The 21,238-nt window shown below is 41.6% G+C and overlaps 1 protein-coding gene across 1 annotated transcript in view; it reads left to right on the top strand.

The window, feature by feature from the left end:
• COL9A1 (collagen type IX alpha 1 chain) overlaps window positions 1-21,238 on the top strand; it is a 92,645-nt gene that overhangs the window by 61,293 nt on the left and 10,114 nt on the right. Inside the window, exons 26-30 of the mRNA XM_006016648.2 lie at window positions 4,864-4,917; window positions 5,712-5,783; window positions 11,619-11,654; window positions 11,779-11,823; window positions 13,285-13,317. Of these exons, the coding sequence (XP_006016710.1) occupies window positions 4,864-4,917; window positions 5,712-5,783; window positions 11,619-11,654; window positions 11,779-11,823; window positions 13,285-13,317 (240 nt within the window). The remainder of the gene's footprint in view (window positions 1-4,863; window positions 4,918-5,711; window positions 5,784-11,618; window positions 11,655-11,778; window positions 11,824-13,284; window positions 13,318-21,238) is intronic.

A 21,238-nucleotide genomic window follows, 5' to 3' on the forward strand; every position in this document is an offset into this window, starting at 1 on the left:
CATGCACTGTTGTATAGTGTTTGTGAGCTGTTAAATAACTGCTGCAATTCACTCACTGATGAAGCTGCATTTCAGCAATGGAAAATTAATGTCTTTAGATGAAAGGTGCTGCATCAATAGATTATTTTTTTAACAAGCCACTTTTGTAACGTATTTATGAAAATGTTGTCACATAGGTCTAAAAAATTGCAGTTCTATACATTGCAATATTTGAAACACTTATCTTAGTTTTCTAGAGGAGGTTGATAATTATTGAAAACAAAGATAATTCAACTAAATGTATTTATTTGTTGAAGTCCCCTCTGTTTCACTACTGATGATTTTCTGTGGAAGAAAATAAGCACTTGAGGATAAATAACTACATTTCCTTAGAAAATTGAAATGGACAACTGAGAAAAACATTTTAATTGATGCATTCTTTATATTCATCCTTCAGTTAGTAAAAATATTCCTTTGAGTACAAGATGTCCTTGAATTTAAGACTCACCCAAAATTTATGACTCTCAGGAAAAAAATAAAACATCAGTTAAGACAAAGTTACAAGAATATACCGGCTATGGTCCCAATAAGACCTTTTAATCTTTTTTTCCAGTATAATTTAAGACATAGGACATTTTATAGCAGAAATATTTTGTTTCAAGAAATGTCTCATATCAAAAGAAATAAGGGAATTGTTTTGTCAGTTAACATTACATTTGCTTCACATTATGTTAGCCATTATAAATAATTACAGACCTCATTTGTGGTTTAAATCCTATCTTAAACTATTTGTCCTAGCAGGTGGCTCAAAAGAAAGAATTCTTGAACTTTGAAGTGTCAAGCCTAATCAGAGATATTTGATTGTGCCCCCTCCACTAATTCTCTGTGCTGGGCTTTTCATTTATTAAAGCTTCACAGGATGTAATTTCTTCTGTTTGTATTTGTATCAGATGCTTGATTATAATGTTTATTTCCATTTTTTTTATGTGGTAACTACTTTGTGCAATTCTGAACCTAATAAATAATTTTCAGGGTTCTTAAAAAAAAACACAGAATTTTTAGATTCCTTAGTCTACTAAGTTCAATAAATGCTCTTGATGTATATGTATATCCGTTTGTACATAATTGTTCCTTTTAAAAAATGTTAAGTAGCTATGGTAGTTTTCAGCTAAATTATTTCTTTGATTTTACAGTGAAGCCTGGTTTCTTAGCTATAACCATAGTCTTTTTCTTTTTGAATCAGAAACATCACTTGGATTGTTGTGATATTTAAACTAACCGCCTGATTTAAATCGGTATTTTGAGACCAAGACCTCTTTACCATACTCATCTTTAAGCCAACAGGCCAGTTTTCCTCAGTGGGGAATCAGTATCATAACAGGATGATCAGTCACATTCATGTATTTATGAATGTATGTTGTACATTCATGTATTTCTGGGTGTGCTAATTATGCATATATCTGAGTGCTTCATGAGCAATGAATTTAAACACCCCCATGTAAAGGTATGAAGGGAGACTGACATCCTCCGGGAAGACTATGGCTAGGTTGTATAACAGTTTATGGCTCCTACCCTGTTAGTCCTACTCTTTTACCAGTAGACCTAGATTCTCCCTTCTGAGTACGTGCCTTGATTTGAAGGTATTTTGTCTTAGACCATACAATATGTGTAACAGATGCATGTTTAACCTTATCAGAGTCAATAGCTGTGCTGTTAACCTGCATGCACATTTGATTTTGCTTAGATAACATACCCAGAGATATAGCTCAGATAACTTTAAATCAAGCTGGATGGTTAATGGGATGGAAAAATGAAGGCTCCAAAAGTACAAATGCTCTTTTATTTTTTATTGTAGCTTTTCTTACTCATGACAGCTTCATCATTAATTCTGCTTTCCACTATACCAAAGAGTACAGCATGGTATATTTTGTAGAAATAATTTTCTTAGCAATGTGAGATCTTATTGCAGCGTAGGCTATAACATCTCAGTCAACAGGTGTGGAGAGGGTGCCAGTTTGTGGGTAGATGAGCTTTGCAATTTAGTGATGTGCAGATTAGCCATGTGCTACTGTAATTCTCAGAATGGTCTGGTAGCAATAGTAAGACTGTAACAACTTAAAAAAAAAAAGGCCAGAAAACAGGTAAACTGAAAACTTAAACTAGCCTGTAAATGCATTCTGTCCTGTAATGCAACAGTTCTCAATCTCTTTTGTACAAGGACCCATTTGTAAACATCAATGGCCAGTCCCAACCTAATGCCTCTCATGCCTGATCTGCTGCCTCCTGCCCGCAAGGGGAGGCCCCAAGCAGCCCATTTGCAGGCTGGAACTCTGCTAGCCTGCAAGGGAAAAGCCACTGTTTCCCACGTTTTTCTCTTTTAAAGGAGAATCCATTTTTAAAGTTTGATACATTTTTTTAAAGTTTGATCAAGGCCCATTCATATATTCTTGCGCCCCACAGGTTGAGAATTGATGCTGTAAAGGTTTATTTTATAGGTAAAACCTTAAAACCTCTAACAGAACTAGCCTGTCTCATTAAGTAAAGTTTGAGTGTTGCTGTAGCCATGATACAGGAAATGTCTAAGAGGCAAGGATTTTTTATAATATCTTCTATTGGAAAAAGTAAAAAATTCTTGCCTCTCAGACATTTCCTAGGCCATCACGGCTCCAATAACACTGTATCATTAGTCCAATAAAAGTTGTACAAAAAATCCTTGCTTCTCTTAAAGTTTTATGGAGAGTAAAATTCACTCCAGTACAGAGAGCTAGTGTCCCTTAGTATCCCTCTAATTCATCTAGTGCCTGTGTGTCTCTATCAGATGTGACATCAAAAAGGCTGATGTGGAAGAACCCATCAAGGCAAAATGAGAGAGAAGCCATTGGATCTTCACTGGTACAGATACAGTGGTTCAAAACACCTCCACAAGGCACAAAGGATGGTGGCCTTTGTTTTACACTGTGCAACAGTGGGCGCGTGTGTGTATGCATGGCTGTACAGCGCCATTGTTACTGTGCTGTCCTTTAGTACTTCCAAAAATAATTACTAAAGGACAGTGCAGTAACAGCCTGTACTGCACCATGCCGGCTGCGCATGGTTATTTTTATGAGGGAGTGTGCTGCTACGGTGACGTGGCTGAAGTGTCACGGTTTTTGCCCATTGAAGCTACGTCGCCATAACACGTTGCTATGGCAATGTAGCATCACATGTAGATGCACCCAGTATATATGAAATTCCATTTCCTGGGACGATATGTAACAAGCCTGGTTTGAGGAGTATTACAGAAATAAGATGGTTAAATATAAGATTTACAAAAGATTACTTGGTTTCCTGGGTGATAGAATGAGGGTCAAAGTTCTACTATGAAAAATAATGTTACTGGGAGTAGTGGTTCTAAAATCATAGGCACTTTCTGAGGAAATGATCTAATCTCTCTAGGTTACCCAATTATTCTTAAAAACTTCAATCATACTAAGCTTGCCTGAGGAGTACCTCCAGGCATTTATAACCTGGTGTAAAACACCATTTTTAGGTCTTTCTCCATTCATTGTTCAACATTATCATAATATTCTTTTGATTCTAACATACTAGCTACAGTTGAAATTATCTACTATATGCCACACTGGAGTATGCAGATATACTGACATCCAAGTCTTATAGAGCCACATACAACAAACTAACTAATCTTTAAACTGATAGCTCACAATTGTATATTCTTATGATCTTGTTAAATGTTGTATTTAACACTTTTGTACGTGCTCTGCATAATTTTATACCAGGTTTTCACCTGGCAGTGGCAATGGCAACAGGGATGCTGGGGCAGCCCTTCAAAGGTCTAGGTAAATGGGGAGCTGGGCAGCCAGTACTTATATTTATCTTTCAGGATCAGGGAACAGCTCTCTAGAGCCAGGCTCCCCACATACTGACAAGTTTAAAGGCACTTGGGTTCTTAAGTCACATAGATGCTTTTGCATATCCTCCGAATGTTGAAGTGTACCTATAGCTTATATGTGAAGAGATAGTTTTGGTGTTAAACATCAACATGGATATGATGATGCATGAAGTTAAAAATGAACGTTAAATCATGAGGGTATATGATGGTGATGATGTCTATAATCACAAGTTTTCAGGATATTTCCCTCATAAAATTCATAGCTTTTTGTTATCTCAATACGATTCGAAATTTTCAAATGTGGCTCTATATAGTGTGCACAGTAGGGGAGTATGAGCTTCAAGTACTTTGAGACCAATAGTTTTAAAGGTCATTTATGAAGAAAGCAAACTCAAACTGGGCCTTCCTATTAATGGCAGTGCTTAAAGATAATCTTAAATTTAGCTCATAGTTTTAAGTCCTGTGGATATGACTGAACACATGCCTAAAATTAAACTCATGTTTAAATACTGTTCCTGAATAAGGATGGATTTAACAATATGCCTACAAGCTTTCCTGATTTGGGACTAGTGATGGATGATTTCTCACAGGAGCAGTCCCACTGAAGGGATCATTATGCCTGTGAGCACTTGCTCACCAGAGGGGGTTAGGGGATCACCACAGTCTGTCCCTAAATGTTATTCAATGTGGCTATAAAAGTATAATGGTTTGTTTTGGGGGAACTGAAAAATCCAGTCATTTAACATTAACTAAAATCCTATGCAACAAGGCACAACTGCATGGTAGTTTTTAAACTATTTCTAAAACTTTTTAGTGTCTTTAAATTAACTTTTGTCTTTTGCATGTTTGTAGTAAAAAACAAGGACCTACATTAATGCCATATAATAAGTAATATTTCAATACATTTTAAGGGGAAAAAAAGATCCCACTTCGTTTCCAGTTTACAGGAAAATAAATATTTCAGGCAGTAACAATGTCTTTCTATTTCCTTCCAGGGTGGTAGAGGTGATCCAGGTCCTGCTGGTCCTCCAGGACCACCAGGGAAACGGGTAAGCAACAGATTTCTATTTCCAGTATTTATATTAATCTTGCAGGAACATGAAGAATCCTTACTTGCCTGTTCATTTCTATAGGGAATTGGAGAATGATGATGTGGCTCATGGATAAGCTTCCTTTTCAGTACTTTGTGACTGTACTAATGTAACAATGTGCATTTTTTAAAGCATATGAAAATGTGCGGTATGGGTAGGAGGTGGCAAGGACAAAAAAGCGTAAAGGCTCTTTGTGATTCTTGAAACTGATGTTGCAAACTGTTGTATGTGCTATGCATTTTCAAGAAGCAGGAGGAGTGAAAGGCCACCTTTCTGCTAGCAGCTGCCTGGAGCTAATGAAAAGGATGGATCATGAATGCCCTCTTTTACTACTGCTCAAACAATATTTACACAGTAATAGTTAGAAGCATAGTTAGGGAGGTCTTGGTGAAAGAGCCTGCTGTTAAGGAGGAATGCATGAACCGTGGGGGTGAGACATCACAGGATGGTTTTATAAGACAACTAAACTATTTAGCCCAAGGACTGGAGGGGAGAGTCTAATTACTCTTGCTATTTGTGTTTGGCAATTATACAATCCTCATGAGGTGCTATTTACATGGGTAATATTTTGGGCAATGTTCTGTTACTGTTGCTCACACTGCATAATCCCTTCTTTACTCCGTCAGCTGTGACTACTCTGGGAATCAAGTCCTACTTTGGGAATCAGAATCTGCCTTCTTTTCAGCTGCTGGGTTTTTTTTTTACTTCAGATGCAATATTGATAAGTTTCCATCCTTGATTTATTTTCACAGGGCTCTGAAGGGGATATAGGACTTCCAGGACTCCCTGGTCCTCCAGGCCTCCTTGGTGTTAAAGGTGACAGGGTAAGAAATGCACTTGGAGGTGTACCAACTGCAATATGTGGTCAGAAGGAAAACAATGATTTTGGCATAAGTATGTAATGATTCTTTATTTCCCATAATTTCTTCCATACCAAGATGTATTGATCTGTTTAGAAACAATGGTGCTTTGTGTATCTAGCAACTACTTATGGCTCATAAGCACGTACCAAAAATACTTGATCTTACTTAAAAAATGGTACATAAAGACAGCTTTTCAAAAGCCCTAAGTCACGTAGGGGTCTTAATCCCTTTAAAAAAAAATGAGTTAGGCACTCTGGGACATGGGAATTAGACTTTTTAGTCAGTAATACTTTTGAAAACTTGACCCTTTTTCAGTATCTGCAGTGTTTTTGTGTATTTCTCTACATATATTACAGAAATACACTGCTGCAACTATTGAGGTATCTACACACACACACCGAAGCTCATAAGGTACAGGGGGGATAACTCCAACAGTATACTGTAGTGCCCCTGGAGCTTTAGACTTCCACTATACCTACAAGGCTGTTACCTCCCTGGAGTATGCATGTCACAGAAGATCCCAAAATTCCCGTACAAAAGGTGCTCCATTACTACACTTGCTCACAGAGAACACAGAAACCCAGGTCTGGGATGTGAAGAGACTGTGTAAGGGGTTGCTGCTTCTCTCTTCTTCCCTTGGCTGCGAGGGATCAGTGCCAAGTTGTGAAGTTATTGTCTATAGATTGGCAGGTTTTCAAGGGTCACAAAACATCTTTTCTCCCTATATCCTAGGGGTGCACCAATAGAGAGTTTTTGGGCTGATGCTAATAGCCGATTTTTAAGGAGGCATATTGGCCGATACCAATCAATTTTCCGATATGCAGCCCAGCAGTTTGAAGAGCAGTGTCCAGCTGATAAGTCTGTTGTGGTGGAAGGGGAGGGGGAAGCGAAGAGGCATGCGGGGGAGGGCAGATGGAGGCACCTGCAGTGAGGGAGAGAGTGGGGTTGGGACAGGGGCTTGGGCAGGTGCTGCCCAGCTGGGGCAGGGGGGGCAGTGGTGCTGGGAGGGAGGCTATGGAGGGAGTGCTGCAGCCACCCCATAATTTGCTGTATCCCTCCCCACACCACAGCTCCCTTCCCAGCACCACTGCCCACCCTGCCCCAAGTGCAGCCTGGCGCAGCCCCAGACCCAGCCTGCAGCAGCTGCTTGTGCCACCCCATGCAGATCCAGGGGCACATGTCCCCTCCATGCCATCCTGGGGTGTGCGCAGTGGTGGGAGCTGCCCCACCCTCCCGCACCCCCTGGACAAGCCACGGCTCTGTCCCATGCTCCACCCCACCCTGCCCCAGCTGGGCAGCCCCTGCCCCAGCCCCACCCCCACTCCCTCCCTCACTGTGGGGGCCTTGGTCTGCCCCCACTTCCTCCTTCCCCCCTCCCCTTCCACCACAACAGACTTACCAGCTAGACGCAGCTCTCCAAGCTGTCAGGCTGTGCTCCTTGCCACCTATGTGCTGCGCTGCAGCTGCTCTCATGAACAGGGCATTTATCAGCCACATTATCAACCACATCAGGCAAAAAAAGCCCATTTCCAATACAGTTGATTTGCTTTATATCAGTGCCAATCTGATATTGGACCGATGTATCAGTGCACCTCTACTATATCCATGTAATCTTAGGCCGTGTCACAACCACGAGCTTACCATGCCTGGCAGAGACACCCTCAAATGTGCTGTTCTCACTTGGTGGTGCTGATAAGTCTGCCTGCAGTGCCGTACAGAGGGGGCTTCTTTATTTTTGGTTCAGGAGACAGCCTGCACAGAGCAACCTATTAAGTTTATGGGCTGTGCTGCAGGATACAGCAAGTTTGTGCGGTAGGCATGGACTATGTTTTATGTGGCTTTTTAAAATGTGAGCAGGTTTGCAAACTTCTCATCAGCTGTCAAGCTCCTTCTGCCAGACAGTAACTTGAAAGCTCCTCTTTTTTATTACATCAGTTAAATGCTGTACTAGCTCTGAACTGAAGCATTTTAGTCACATCAGCATGAGGCTCTGCATGGATTAATCAACTCTATTGAGAAGGTGAAAAGCAGAGCTAATTAGCTTGGGTAGCTTTAACGTGGTTATGCTGGTTCTGGGATCCAAGAAAATAGCTCTCTTTATGGTCGTGAACACACACACCATGTGCTCTGTAGACATACCAGATGGTTCAGAGCTAGTGTGGGTTCTTTACATGACTTTGCTTTGAGCCATGCAAGCAATTCCTGAGTGCCTTGTCGTAGATTTAGAGAGCGTTCTCAAGAGGCTTCCATTTACTGACCTAAATAATTTGCCAGGGTATTTCAGCAGAGCTGTTTTTTAAAATTATACAGCCAAGTTCATCCCCAGTGTTTCTCTCTTTACTGTTATGCTATGAATTAACTTAGCCCATCTTTAAAAAAACCTCCAACATTTTTTGTTTAGTTTTCCTATATTGAGACAACACTGAATAGGATCTAACTATATCCACAGCTTTATTCTTTCTTCAACACTAGTCTTAGAAAGTGGACACACTTATTTGGTATTAAATTTGATATATTATATGTTAAATTATACCAGGTAAGCTGTTCCAATAGAAATGTTACATCCATCTGCTGCTATATCAACATAAATTGAGCTACACTACTCTAATACCAAGCCTGTTTCAGACCAGTATAGGAGTGGAAAGATGTAACAGTATAGTTGAAACTGTTGATGTGTGCTCCCAAGTAGCAGGTATCCCTCCTTCACTTTTAAACTTTTTAAAAGTGATATCCATCCATAGCCTTGGGTTTAGCCAGTGATGTTATTTCCAATGGATTCAAGGTCATCCATGTAGCCCTCTTCCCTTTCTGATCTCCCTGAGACTATATATTCCCAGTTCTGTTTGAACTAGGAATAGTCCTAGTTCTGCTTGATTCAAAAACCCAATTTTGAATCCTTCATGTGTGTTAAGAGGTGAGGTAAAGAGCAATCAGAAGCTAAATCAGAAGGACAACTTCACATTTCAATGATACTGCTAAACCCAGAGACTTTGTTACACAGTCTAAGTGCCATCTGGTAGCACTTCATACATGAATTATTTGTATAAATATAAATAGGGAATAGTCCTATAGCTGTGTGGTACTTTATGTAGGTATGCATGTCTTGAGTAGTGGGGGGGGAGGGGCAGGTAGTCCCAGTCTTCATGTCTTATACTGTTTCTGATTTATTGTTTTTTGGACCGGTCATCTGTACCTTGTCTTTGGATAGGGCATAGCTCTTCTGTAGTTATATTTCCAAATTTAAGATCTAGCCTAAATGATAGATTTTTGCAAATTTAGAAGCAGAAATTGGAGATTGGTTGAAGCAGGAACTGAACTACTTTCACTGCTCCTTTCCCTTTTCCCTAGTCTCTTTGGATGTTGGAGGAGATGTGTATGATTTTGCTGCACCACAGTCCTCAAGTAGCATCTAAGACTTGGGTGGTGATTCTCTTCTCTGATAGAAAACAAACACTGATTCTTCTTTACACAATAAACTACTCAATTAACATTCAGTAACGCCAAATATACTGAAAAATAACTAGGTCATTACTAATTTGTTTGCCCTGTACATGCAACCTTTCACATTTTGGCATGATTAGGGCAGTAAGTATTCTTACAAGCTTCTAAAACATGGATGAATGTTTTGTAGCATTTGAAGAATGGGCTTACCAGCTTTCAGGTGGCATACAGAGCTTTGGTTTTAATGCTAATGTTTTAGAGTCAGTTGGTGCATCTACATGAGACTCTTTACTGCACAGTAGATTCATCTACTGCTCAGTAAAGTGTCACTATGTAACTGTGTGCAGCAGTTACTGCACAGTAAAACAGGCTACTGTAGTAGATTCACCGTGCAGTACCTACTGCACATTAGCACACTTGTAGACAGCTGACCAGGAGCAAATCTCAGAGCAGGGGCCTGGGACAATGTCCCCACCTTGGCATTGATCTCAGAGTTGGGTCCTGGCAGCAGGCAGCTGCCTGGGGCAGGGGTGCAGGGCTGGGAGGCAGCTACCCTGGAGGCAGGACAGCTCCCTCTGTGCCTCCCCTCCCCTGAGCCCAGGCCTGACCCCAGTGCCCCCTGACAACCTGGGTTTGGCACCTGAGGGAGCCTGGAGCTTTTCCTGGCTACTGTAAAGGAGCAGAGCAGGGCAGCAGTAGCCCTGCACTGAACTGCTCCCATCCGGAGTGCCCAGTGTGCCACTACACCCCGTGGCCACTAAAATAAGGCTTGAACTGGTAAGCAAGGCAAGATGACAATCAAAATTATTGGAATTAAGGCTTATATTTTCCATTACCATGGTGTTTAGTATTGAACATAATTTCACATATTTCTCATAACTAGATAGAGCTCTTGGCTTTTTATGCAACCTCCTCCTCCTCAACACATGCAGGGTGGGGCTAAATGTGGAAAAGAGCATATACTAATAGTCAGACTCAAGACAAAAAGGTTAGGCTTGGCAAACAATCCAGTCCTGCTTGTATAGAAGGACAATTCTATGCAGGGTTATGGTTTGAAAGCCCCAGGCTAGCCTGTAGTAGGTGACTATGTTATGTTGTGTGCGCTGTATTGCCTTAATTACAGTGCATGTTTTAGAAGCATTTTCATTGTGAATATATATAAATGCAAAACAGGTGTTCTTTGCCTAACCATTAGAGGAAATGGTGAATATAATTTTGTATATTTTTGAAATCACTTAACCTTATTTTTTCTACCTCACAATTCTTACCAACAGGGTTACAGTTGCATAAAAGATCACAGGAAAGGAAACTGAATAGACTGAATAGCACTGCATGATGTGTGTGTGTTCATTAAACAAATCAGAAAGGTTTTGTTAACTGAAACAGCTCTCATTACCCTTAATTTCATTTATAATGAATTGAGCATCCCAGATTGGCAGTAAACATGAAAATCCTCTCTCTATCCATTCAACCTACACAACATGAGTAATAGCACTGGTGCAAATTGCTCCTATCTACCCTATCCATATGCCTCAGCCTTTAGGTGAATACATGTCTAATTATGAGAGAACATTTAACTCTCCATGTCCATTCATTCCTTGGCATCTCTACTGAGACTGCCACTAACAATAGCAACCAGAGTTTGTTAGGATAGGGGTGTTTGATTGTGAACATTTTTCTACTACTAACTGTATAGTGATTGCCAAAGCCTATTGAAGTATTTTGCATGAGTTTAAGGATCACTGGTATTGGGTGCTTATTTTACCCTAGTGGACCTTAATGAACAGCCATCATGTTATAGTGGATTTTGGTAATGAACCTTCTGCTTTGGACTTGAACTGAAGCTGAAATCCTGTGCATTTCTATTTCCAAATGCTTGTGTTCAGTGGGGAGCTAGAAAAAATTAATCTGTACAGGTGTCTACACATGGACTAATGGTTTGGAAAATTTCAGATGCAGTCCAACATGATATACCCCTGTATGTGAACTACGCCCAAATTATTAAAGAATTTGAGTGAGATATGAAGAATTGCTTTTCTTTCCTTTTTACCTGCCCTTCTTTATAGGAGTTGCCATAAGAACAGTTAATTCTGATTTGATCTTTGCATAAGTGCAATTACTAGTACATCGAAAAATCTCCTGGATTGTTCTAGAGTTTGGTTCTCTCTAGGAATACATTTGATAAAAGCAATTAAGAAATGGAGGAAGGAAGACAAAAGAATACTTCAAGTATTACTCCAAGAATCCTGGTTCAAGATTACATGCTTTTAGCTGTGAAGACAGTAAAGTGAACTCTACTGTAAAGTCTCAGTAATTTCAAAATTTATAATACTTTGTTTTTTATTTTACATTTAGGGCACAGTTGGTGAGCCAGGTCCTAAAGGTGAACAAGTAAGTCTTCTAATACAAATCACAGATGGTTTACTTATGAGTCATGATATCCATTACTCAGTGATTCTGTATCTTAAATTATTTAAGGCATTTCAGACTTACCATGTATCTTTCTTTGCTGTAGGGTACTGCTGGATCCGAAGGAGAACCAGGAGGAAGGGGTGACCTGGTAAGACCTTATTGTCACTTCATCTGTATACATGTATTCATTTGGTGCATTTTTACCTTTTGGTCTACTACTGTAGTACCTTTTACAATGTGTCAGTTTTTTGTCATTGAAAACCCTCCTATGTCATCATGGCACACACTCTTTTGACTTGTTGCAGAATTTTGCAGTTTTGTGGGCCTGGCTGCATTGCTGTTGCTGTTTTGAAATCCTTCTGGCTCCCTTAAAATATCAAGAGCTTAGGTTTTGTATTTACATGCATATGTAAACAAAGACATATCAGCATGCTGGTCCAGTGCGTCTAATTTGCTCCCTCTCAATATGTTTCTATAGCAAGATACTTTCAATCCATGATACCGTCAATCCATGATCAGTACCATTAATACATCAGTCCCATGTTCAACACTGCAAGATGAAACTTGTTCCTAAACTTTTTGTTTTTTCAAGTTTCGAAATTTACAATAGTGGCTCAGGAAGTTTGCTCCTTACTAAAGAAATCCTTCCCCCCATACCCACATACTTGCAGTGGGGGTGTGAACCTGGTGTTAGGGACTCTTTTTCTAAAGTGATGACAATTAAATATGTTTAGTGTAGATCATCTACGAGAAGCATGGCTTCATTTTATATAGTTGCTGCCTGTTGATACTATCCATTCCCAATCCATGGAATCTCATTAGTCCCAATTGCAGGAAAATATCTCAAGGTGCTATGGTTAAATGCTTCTATATCTCATGAATAGAGCTGGGTGGAGAATGATAATTCTGTTTTATGGAAGATTCTGAGATTTTGTTTTTAAATCTATTTGCATTCTAGTTCATAGTAAAAAATTAAAAATCTCTGAGCTCCCATGAATCAGAATTGCTTTTCTCACCACAGGTTTATCAGGAAATCTGGCTTTTGGGAAGCCTAGGTGGCAGGCTGCATAGGGGTTAGGGATTTTGAAAAGCTGGATGACTGAGGAGCTTGGGAGCTAGGATATCTGGGTCTCCAGGTGAAACTTGACCAGTTTCCCAGGAAATATAATCTAACTAGAAACAGTCTTGTGTAACGGCTTGGTTCAGCTGTTGCGCAAGACTGGATATTCATCTAAATATTTCCAACCAGTTCCTATTATCTCAGATGGGGATGGCATCTGGCTCTACATCCTCATATTTTAAAAATCTGAATTAAAGTGCATAATAATGCCTTAAAATACGTTTTTGTTTATATATAGCAAAAATATCTCTGAGGTGTGAATACTAATGGTATAAGTTAAATCTATACTTTCTTCACAAGAAAGTATTTATGCCTGGTTTCCATTCTTTTGATTGCTTTATTGGTCTCAGTTTTTGTACTTCAGCAAATGCCTTCAGTTTGAATAGTATGCTCATTTGTTAAGTATTGAGGAAATCCTGTCCAGCATATTGTATTTGTAATTGCATGTGAATTCCCTGGTCTGACATAAATAATTTTATTTTTGTCTAGGGTGATATGGGACTGCTGGGCCCAAAGGGATCTGTAAGTATGATGAACTACACTGCTACAGAAATTCAAAGGCATAATCAATCAAGTAGATGGTTTTCTGGTTTAAGAAACAGAGTACAAATATTTCACTTTTCAAGAACTGCAGTTTAAGCAAATGAGCTTCCATGTCCATTTAATTTTTTAAAAATTCTAGATGACTTATATGAAAACTAGCTCCTTTTGAAAATGAATTCTGCTCTTGGAAATTAGACCCCAGGCAAGAGAAATAGCATTCTAGCTTGCCTTTAAAAAGGACTTTGGAACTATGTCAGTTTTCAGAAAAAGAATGGCTTCTCTGCCTAAGCTTGGGCAGAACAGAACTGCATATTCTGTACCGGTGATGTTTAAGAACAGATAATGCAGTGGCCTGTAGCAGTATACAGTCTTCTTTCCATCACAAAACTGGTGGACAAAGCAGAACTATAGTCAAAACTCCATGTACTTTATTGTTCTGAAATAAAGACACAAAGGGGCTGATGTGGAAAAGTAGCAGAAGTCTATTTATAATAGAAGGAAAAAGTTTTTGAGGCCAGAACATGATCCTTTCTGATTATGAAAGGCTGGCAATATTGTGTAGCTGAAAGCTAGTCTGTAGCAGTAACTGGTCTTACCATAGGAGTTGAGAATGAATGATATGAGGAACTCTGCTATTGTGTTTAATGAAAAGTGCAGTTGTGAGTCTGAGGCAGATAAGGTTCTTTAGGTAAATCTGATATCTTTTATTAGACCAATTCAAATAGTCGGAAAAATTCTTCTTTGCAAGCTTTTGGGTACAAATACCCTTTCATCAGGCTGAGGAAGTGTCTGCAGTTGGTCTGTGCTCTTCCTGGATGGAACAGTAAAGAAGCCACAGACCAGTATGCATGCCAGAGACTGTCAGTGAAAAATGTAAATTAAGGTAGTCAATGGATGAGAGACAGGTGTAGTGGGGGAAGGGATGGAAAGGGGATTGACTATAGCTGATAAATCGTAGAGAGGTTACCAGGGGAGTCAAATGTTAGGCAAGTTATAATGTGTCATAAATCCAATGTATATATTTAGTCCAGTAGATTTATGAAGTGAAGTTCGTAGGCTTGTTTGTAAAAGATGTTTTGTAAATTCCTTTTGAGGATTAGAACTGAGAGATTGGTGAGAGAGTGGTTTCTTGTGAGAAATGTGCCCCCACCATTTAATTGGGTATTCTTGTCTTTGATAGATTTCCGGTGTCCATTCATTCTGGTGCACAGTTGTTGTTTGCTTTCTCCTACATATTTTCTATCTGGGCATTTGTTGCACTGGATGAGATATATTACATTTCTGGAAGTGCAGGTGTCAGATCCAGGAATGTTGATGGCTCTGTTGTGGGGTGTAGCAATTGTGGAGTGGTGGAGATGTGTTGGCAGGTTTTACATTTCTTGGCATGGCATGGTGGGGTCGGAGGAAGGGCATGCAAAATGGGGTCCGAGGATGGGCAAACTGAAGTGCTCTGGGTCAAGATACAAGGGGGTCGTGGGGAGACGGATTTAATGGTGGGGGTCTACTACAGACCTCCCAACCAAGGGGAGGAGCTGGACCAGGAATTTTCGGGCCAGCTTGCAGAGGCACTTAAGGCAAGGGATGTAGTTGTCATGGGTGATCTAAATTACCTGGACATCTGCTGGGAGGAGCAGTCACCTAGGTCGGACCGTTCCAGGAGGTTCCTGGCCGAGATACAGGACCTCCACTTAACCCAGGAGGTGCACAGTCCCACCAGAGGAAATGCCCTGTTGGACCTGGTCCTGGCCACAGGCTATGATATCGTAAGGGGGCTCCAGGTCCTTGACCACCTGGGTGATAGCGATCATCACTTGCTGAAATTCACCATCCAGTGCAGGGTGTCAAGGGCTTGCAGCAAGGCGGTAGACTTCAAGAGGGCCAACTTCAACGAGTTGAGGAGATTGGTGGGTGAGGCGCTGGGGTTCTTGAGGGCAGGGGACCTCAGTGCCCAAGATGAGTGGTCGTTCCTTAAGGAGACGATACTCAGGGCACAAGGGGTGACGATCCCAACAAGAAGCAAGGGGGGCAAGAGTGCCCAAAAGCCCCCCTGGCTCACCAAAGACGTCCAGGACTAGGGTCCAAGATCAAAGATAATAAAAAGTCCTTTTTCAAATATATAGTGAGGATGAAGAAGGCACTGGGAAATGTGGGGCCCTTGCAAGATACGCTGGGCAATCTGGTGGGTGCGCCAGAGGAGAAGGCAGACTTCTTTAACAAATTCTTCACCTCTGTTTTCTTGTGCAGGGACCGGGACTCCCCCACTGTGATTCAAGACGGACTCAAGGGGAACGCCTCAAGACCTAAGGTTGAGGAGGACCGGGTTAGAGTGCTTCTGGAGGGGCTGGACGTGTTCAAATCAGCAGGTCCAGATGCTCTCCACCCCAGGGTGTTGAGGGAGCTAGCAGGGGTTATTGCAGGGCCCTTGGCATGGCTTTACAAGCACTTGTGGTGCTCGGGCCAGGTGCCAGATGATTGGAAGATAGCCAATGTGGTCCCCATCTTTAAAAAAGGGAGGAGAGAGGACCCAGGCAACTATAGGCCCGTCAGTCTTACCTCAATCCTGGGGAAACTCTTTGAGAAGATCATCAAGGAGCACATCTGTGAGGGGCCGGCATCGGGGATGATGCTCAAGGTCAACCAGCACGGTTTCATTAGGGGCAGGTCATGTCAGACCAACCTGACTGCCTTTTACGATCAGGTCACAAAAACATTGGATGCAGGTGTCGCCTTGGATGTAGTCTTTCTGGACTTCAGGAAGGCCTTTGACACTGTTGAGCACCCCATCCTCATTAAAAAACTAGGTGACTGTGGCATCAATGCCTACATGGTCAGATGGATTGCAAATTGGCTGAAGGGTTGTACTCAGAGGGTGGTGTTAGACAGGTCATATTCAACCTGGAGGGAAGTGGGCAGCGGAGTCCCCCAGGGCTCGGTCCTTAGGCCCACGCTGTTCAATTTCTTTATCAGCAATTTGGACAACAGGGTAAAAGGCAACCTGTTCAAATTTGCTGATGATACCAAAATTTGGGGTGAGGTGGGCATGTTAGTAGGGAGGGAAAGACTGCAGAATGACCTGGATAGGTTTCAGGGGTGGGCTAACAAAAACAGGATGAGTTTCAATACTGACAAGTGCAGAGTGCTGCACTTGGGCAGTAGTAACCAGCAGCACACTTATAAGATGGGAAACTCCCTTTTTGAGAGCACGGAGGCAGAAAGGGATCTTGGAGTCATCACTGACTCCAAGATGAACACGGGCCAACAATGTGAGGTCACGGTTGGCAGGGCCAACCGGACCCTATCGTGCATCTACAGGTGCATCTCAAGTAGGGCCAAGGAGGTGATCCTCCCCCTCTACGCAACACTGGTCAGGCCACAGCTGGAGTACTGTGTCCAGTTCTGGGTACCCCACTTCAAGAGGGATGTGGACAACATTGAGAGGGTCCAGAGGAGGGCCACCCGCATGATCTAGGGACAGCAGGGCAGACCCTACAGTGAAAGGCTACGGGACCTGAACCTGTTCAGCCTTCACAAGAGAAGGCTGAGGGGGGACCTGGTGACCATCTGTAAACTCACTAGGGGGGACCAGAAGGGTTTGGGGGAGACCTTGTTTCCCCTAGCCCCCCCCGGGATAACAAGGAATAACGGCCACAAGTTGTTGGAGAGTAGGTTTAGATTAGACATTCGTAAGAACTACTTCACAGTTCAGGCGGCTAGGATCTGGAACCAACTTCCTAGGGAAGTGGTGCTGGCTCCTACCCTGAGGGTCTTTAAGAAGCGGCTTGATGCCTACCTGGCTAGGGTCATTTGAACCCAGTTTTCCTCCTGCCCAGGCAGGGGGTCGGACTTGAAGATCTACAAGGTCCCTTCTGACCCTACTTCTATGATTCTATGGTTTGGATCCATTTGGTGAGTTTTGGGCCATAGGAAGTTTGCTTCTGATGATGAGGCTAGCAAGGTTCAGTGCTTGTTTAAAGTCTAGGATAGGTGGTTCTGGGAAGATAGCTTTAAGAATCGCATCATCTTCTAGTATGGGTTGCAAATGTTTTAAGATTTTTCCATATGGGTTCCGGGGAGGGGTGATATGTCATAACCAGCAGTGTGCGATTCATGGGGGTTTTCCTTCTGTACTGCAGCAGTCCTTCAAGTGGTATCCAGGTGGCTCTTTCAAAAATGTGATCTATCTCTCTGGAGGAGTGTCCTTGTTGAGTGAAGCCCTTTTGAGATTTGTGAGGTGATGATCATGGGTGGTCTCCTTAGTGCAAATTTGGTGGTATCGGAGGGCTTGGCTGTGTGTTAGGGGGAAAGCTGGTTCTGTGCAGATGTGTATGTTGGTGCATGGGTTTCTTGTATTTGGTGATCTGTATTTTACCATTCTGGATAGAGATCATTGTGTCTAAAAAGGAAGCGAGTCTGAAAAACTCTGGCCAGAAGGCTTAAGTTTGTACAGTGTACAGTTTGCACAGGGGACTTTATGGGAGGACATGGAGAATGGATGGATACATGAGAAATCTGTGGGCTCTTATGAGTGTGCGTGCTTAAAATACTGTTCTTTGCTCAGATCCTAGAATGATCCTTCTGGTAAATGGTCCCACAGGGGTTGTGGGGGGAGAGGGTTAGACCAGCAGGGAGTCTGACAGCTGGCCAAATATATGGAGAAGGAAGGAGTAGGAGGAGGCAGGGATTTCTTGTTAGATAGGGTGCTGTTCAGCTTAAAGAGGGGAATCACTGTCTTTGTGATCTGTATGCTGAATCATACCCATTGGATTTCCCTTCTGCAGCCCAGAAATCAGGTGCCTGCCACACAATTCTAATAGAATTGAAATGGCTCCATCTTGTGGATTTGATAAAAAATACTGCTGGTTAATTCCCCTTGAATTAGGAATTGATTTATTTCTGGTAGACTGTTGGAGCCTAAAGTGTTTGGTATTATTATTATTATTATTACTGTTGTTGTTGTTGAATTAGACCCAAATGCCCCAAGCAGAACAGGGCCTCACTGTGCTGACTGCTGTATAGAAACTAAGAAGCAAATGCTGCCCTGAAGAATTAAGTCTAAGGCCTTGCCTACACTTACATTAGGTGTACTACTATGGCTATACTAGTGAACTCCCTTAGTGACGATGCAGCTTTTTGCAGAAAAAGGGTCCCTCAAATAACATAATGCAGGGGTTCATGAATGCACAACATGTTGCCAGCCCATGGCTTAAGGGTATGGACAAAAGAGCAAATTACAGTGAGTTAAAACAGGCATGAGCATCTGCTGCACTGAAGTAACTATTTGTGTGCCTGCTCTGACCCTGCAGTCAGTGAAAGTAGAGCCACAGTAGCTTATTTCATTGTGTGAACTAAACTTCCCTGATTTAGTCTTTAGGTACCACAGGGTCAGAATGGCCTTACGGAGAGTTACTTTGAAGCAGATGACACACAGAAAGGCCTAAGTGTTACAAACCCATGCCTATTTTTAAGCATGTGAGTAATGGCATCTATTCTTGTGTTCAGTGTAGCACATGTCAACATGTTTGCAAGATCATAGTCTATACATTAATATTTATTTCACAACAGAAGATCTGTTCAAAGAGTTTTTCCCCATTTCATGCTGTTACAGAATTCATGTTTGTGTAGAATTTAGTGCTAATTGGCATCTGTACTTAATTTTACATGTGGTCAGGTGGTGCTTTAATTAGAGCAGCTCCAAGGGCCACTCTGATTAAAGCGCTGCAGTGTCTCATGTATTGGTGGCCCTGTGCTTCGAAGTGGCAGTAGGGCCCTTGAACTAAAGCTCATTTGACAAGGTAAAGGAGCATATGATGCTGGGAAGAGGGAGGTAGGTCAGAAGGAGCTGCTACAGAGTCAGGTGGGGAAATGGTGAGTTTGTAGCCGGGGATAGGTGAGATTGCACCTGGTATGAATCAGGGCAGAACTAGTTCTTTGTCTAAAATGTGTTTTATATGCATACCCCAGATTGATACTCATTCACCTGTTTTGATGGAATAATTTTTTAGAATATAAACTTTTGCAGTTAGCCTACAGTATCATGGTTGTGTGACCACTGACTCCAGCACCCTATTGAGTCAGCAACATACTCTGCCTTCCCTCCCCTGCCTTTTGATTTAGCTTCACTTGCAGTTTCCATCATTTGAGGGCCTTGCAAATGCTAATATGTCCCTGTGGAGCAGGAAAATATTACTGATTGCATCTGAAAGAGAATGGAAAACATTAAATGACTTTCCCCATGTCACAGAAAAAAATCTGTGCTAGAACTGGACTTGGAACCTAAATCTCTAGAGATCCAGGCAAGCACCCTCACTGTGAGACCATCCTGCCTTTCTCTAGCCCTGAATATACAAAGTATGCTGAGCAGAAAAAAGACAGGGCCTGAGATATTTGGATTCAAACTGACCCAGGCTAAAAATATTTTCTTTCATTATCTTAATTTTCGTTTCAGAGGTCCAGAATTTTAAAAACATATTCAGAATTCCTAGTCTAAGCATCCTGGCTTTGCATTGATGGAGTTCTGGTTTGCATGCAGGCATTGAAAATGTGAAACCCAGTTCATGCATATGCGTGCTTTGGTGAATGCATGTGTAAACCATTTCAATGGTAATAAGTGAAGCAGACTTTACAGTGTCAAAAGCATTGCTTCCGAGCTTTGTGCAGTTCCATGTATGGCCTTTCATGCCAATTATAAATCTTATTTAATATATTTGCAAATTATATTGACAGTAACATGGTAGGACATAAAACTATAAAAAAAAATGCCTGCTGATGTTAGGTTAGATGAGCTGGTGCTAGAGGATGGATAGGACTGCTTGTAGACTATCTGAGGCAGCTGTGGTAAAGTGATACTGGGGTGGGTGCTTAGATGGTGTTTTCTGGAGCAGTGCAATGAGGGATCTGTTGTGCCCATCTGTAGGTGGCTATGGGAGCCAGAAGCCAAAATATGGTCACTAACTTTGCTTTGATTTTTACCTCTTCTTGACCATTCCTTTCTGGCTGAGGACAGAAGGGGGAGCAGTGAGAGATGGGTCTTGCTGCCTGCACAGCAGCCATATGTGACCAGGAGGCACAATTACAGGACAGTGCTTTTCACAGCTGGCTGAGACATGGTGCTGTGAAACACTGGGCTGCCTTGCAAAAAACAGACTTCACTGTCAGTAAAAAACTGTGTTTGTTTTTTCCTTAATGACAAAGAAGTGGGTGTCAAAACCCTTGCAATGTTTTAGTCAGCGAGTGAAAAGGGCTGTGGCCATTGCCACTGACTGTTTCAATTCTGTCTCTCTGAAAAGCAAGGTATTTGTGGTCATGAAACTACATTTTTAAATTCACTTGGATTACCTGTTTTCAATGTGTCCTATATTTATTTTGTAGATTCTGTGTTTCTGGATGACAAAATGGGACATCTTGGTTTATGGCTTTTCTGAGTCTTATGCTACTTTAAATATTTAAGATATTCATAGGATTTGTATAAGGCTATTATAAGCAAGTTCTATTTTGCTTCAGGGACTTGCATTGCTTATGTAGTCTTATGGAGGAGACTTGGAATGTAAGGAATAGGTGTAAAGAATATGTTCTTGCTATACAGAGAACCTTCTTTCTCATCAGCTCATCATGAAAAATGATTATTTCCCCAGAAGAAGATATCGGGGTCCTCAAAACAGTATGTAGACCTATGTTAAACCAGCCCTACTTTAGACACAAAGAACAAATTCTTGGTGTCTGGATACTATCACTTTCTAAAAATTAAGTTACTCCTATTTTTTATTTGCAGTGTGACAACTGTGGGGACCTTTCATCCTTGTACCTAGGATTTATGGAACATAAGAAAGGGGGCTGTGTACCTGCAGATGTTAGCCTGTCTGCCTTAGAAATGGCAGTGTCAGTTCCATGGCACACTCTTTTT

The sequence above is a fragment of the Alligator sinensis genome, unplaced genomic scaffold (genome assembly GCF_000455745.1).
Source record: "Alligator sinensis unplaced genomic scaffold, ASM45574v1 scaffold499_1, whole genome shotgun sequence".
Lineage (NCBI taxonomy): Eukaryota > Metazoa > Chordata > Crocodylia > Alligatoridae > Alligator > Alligator sinensis.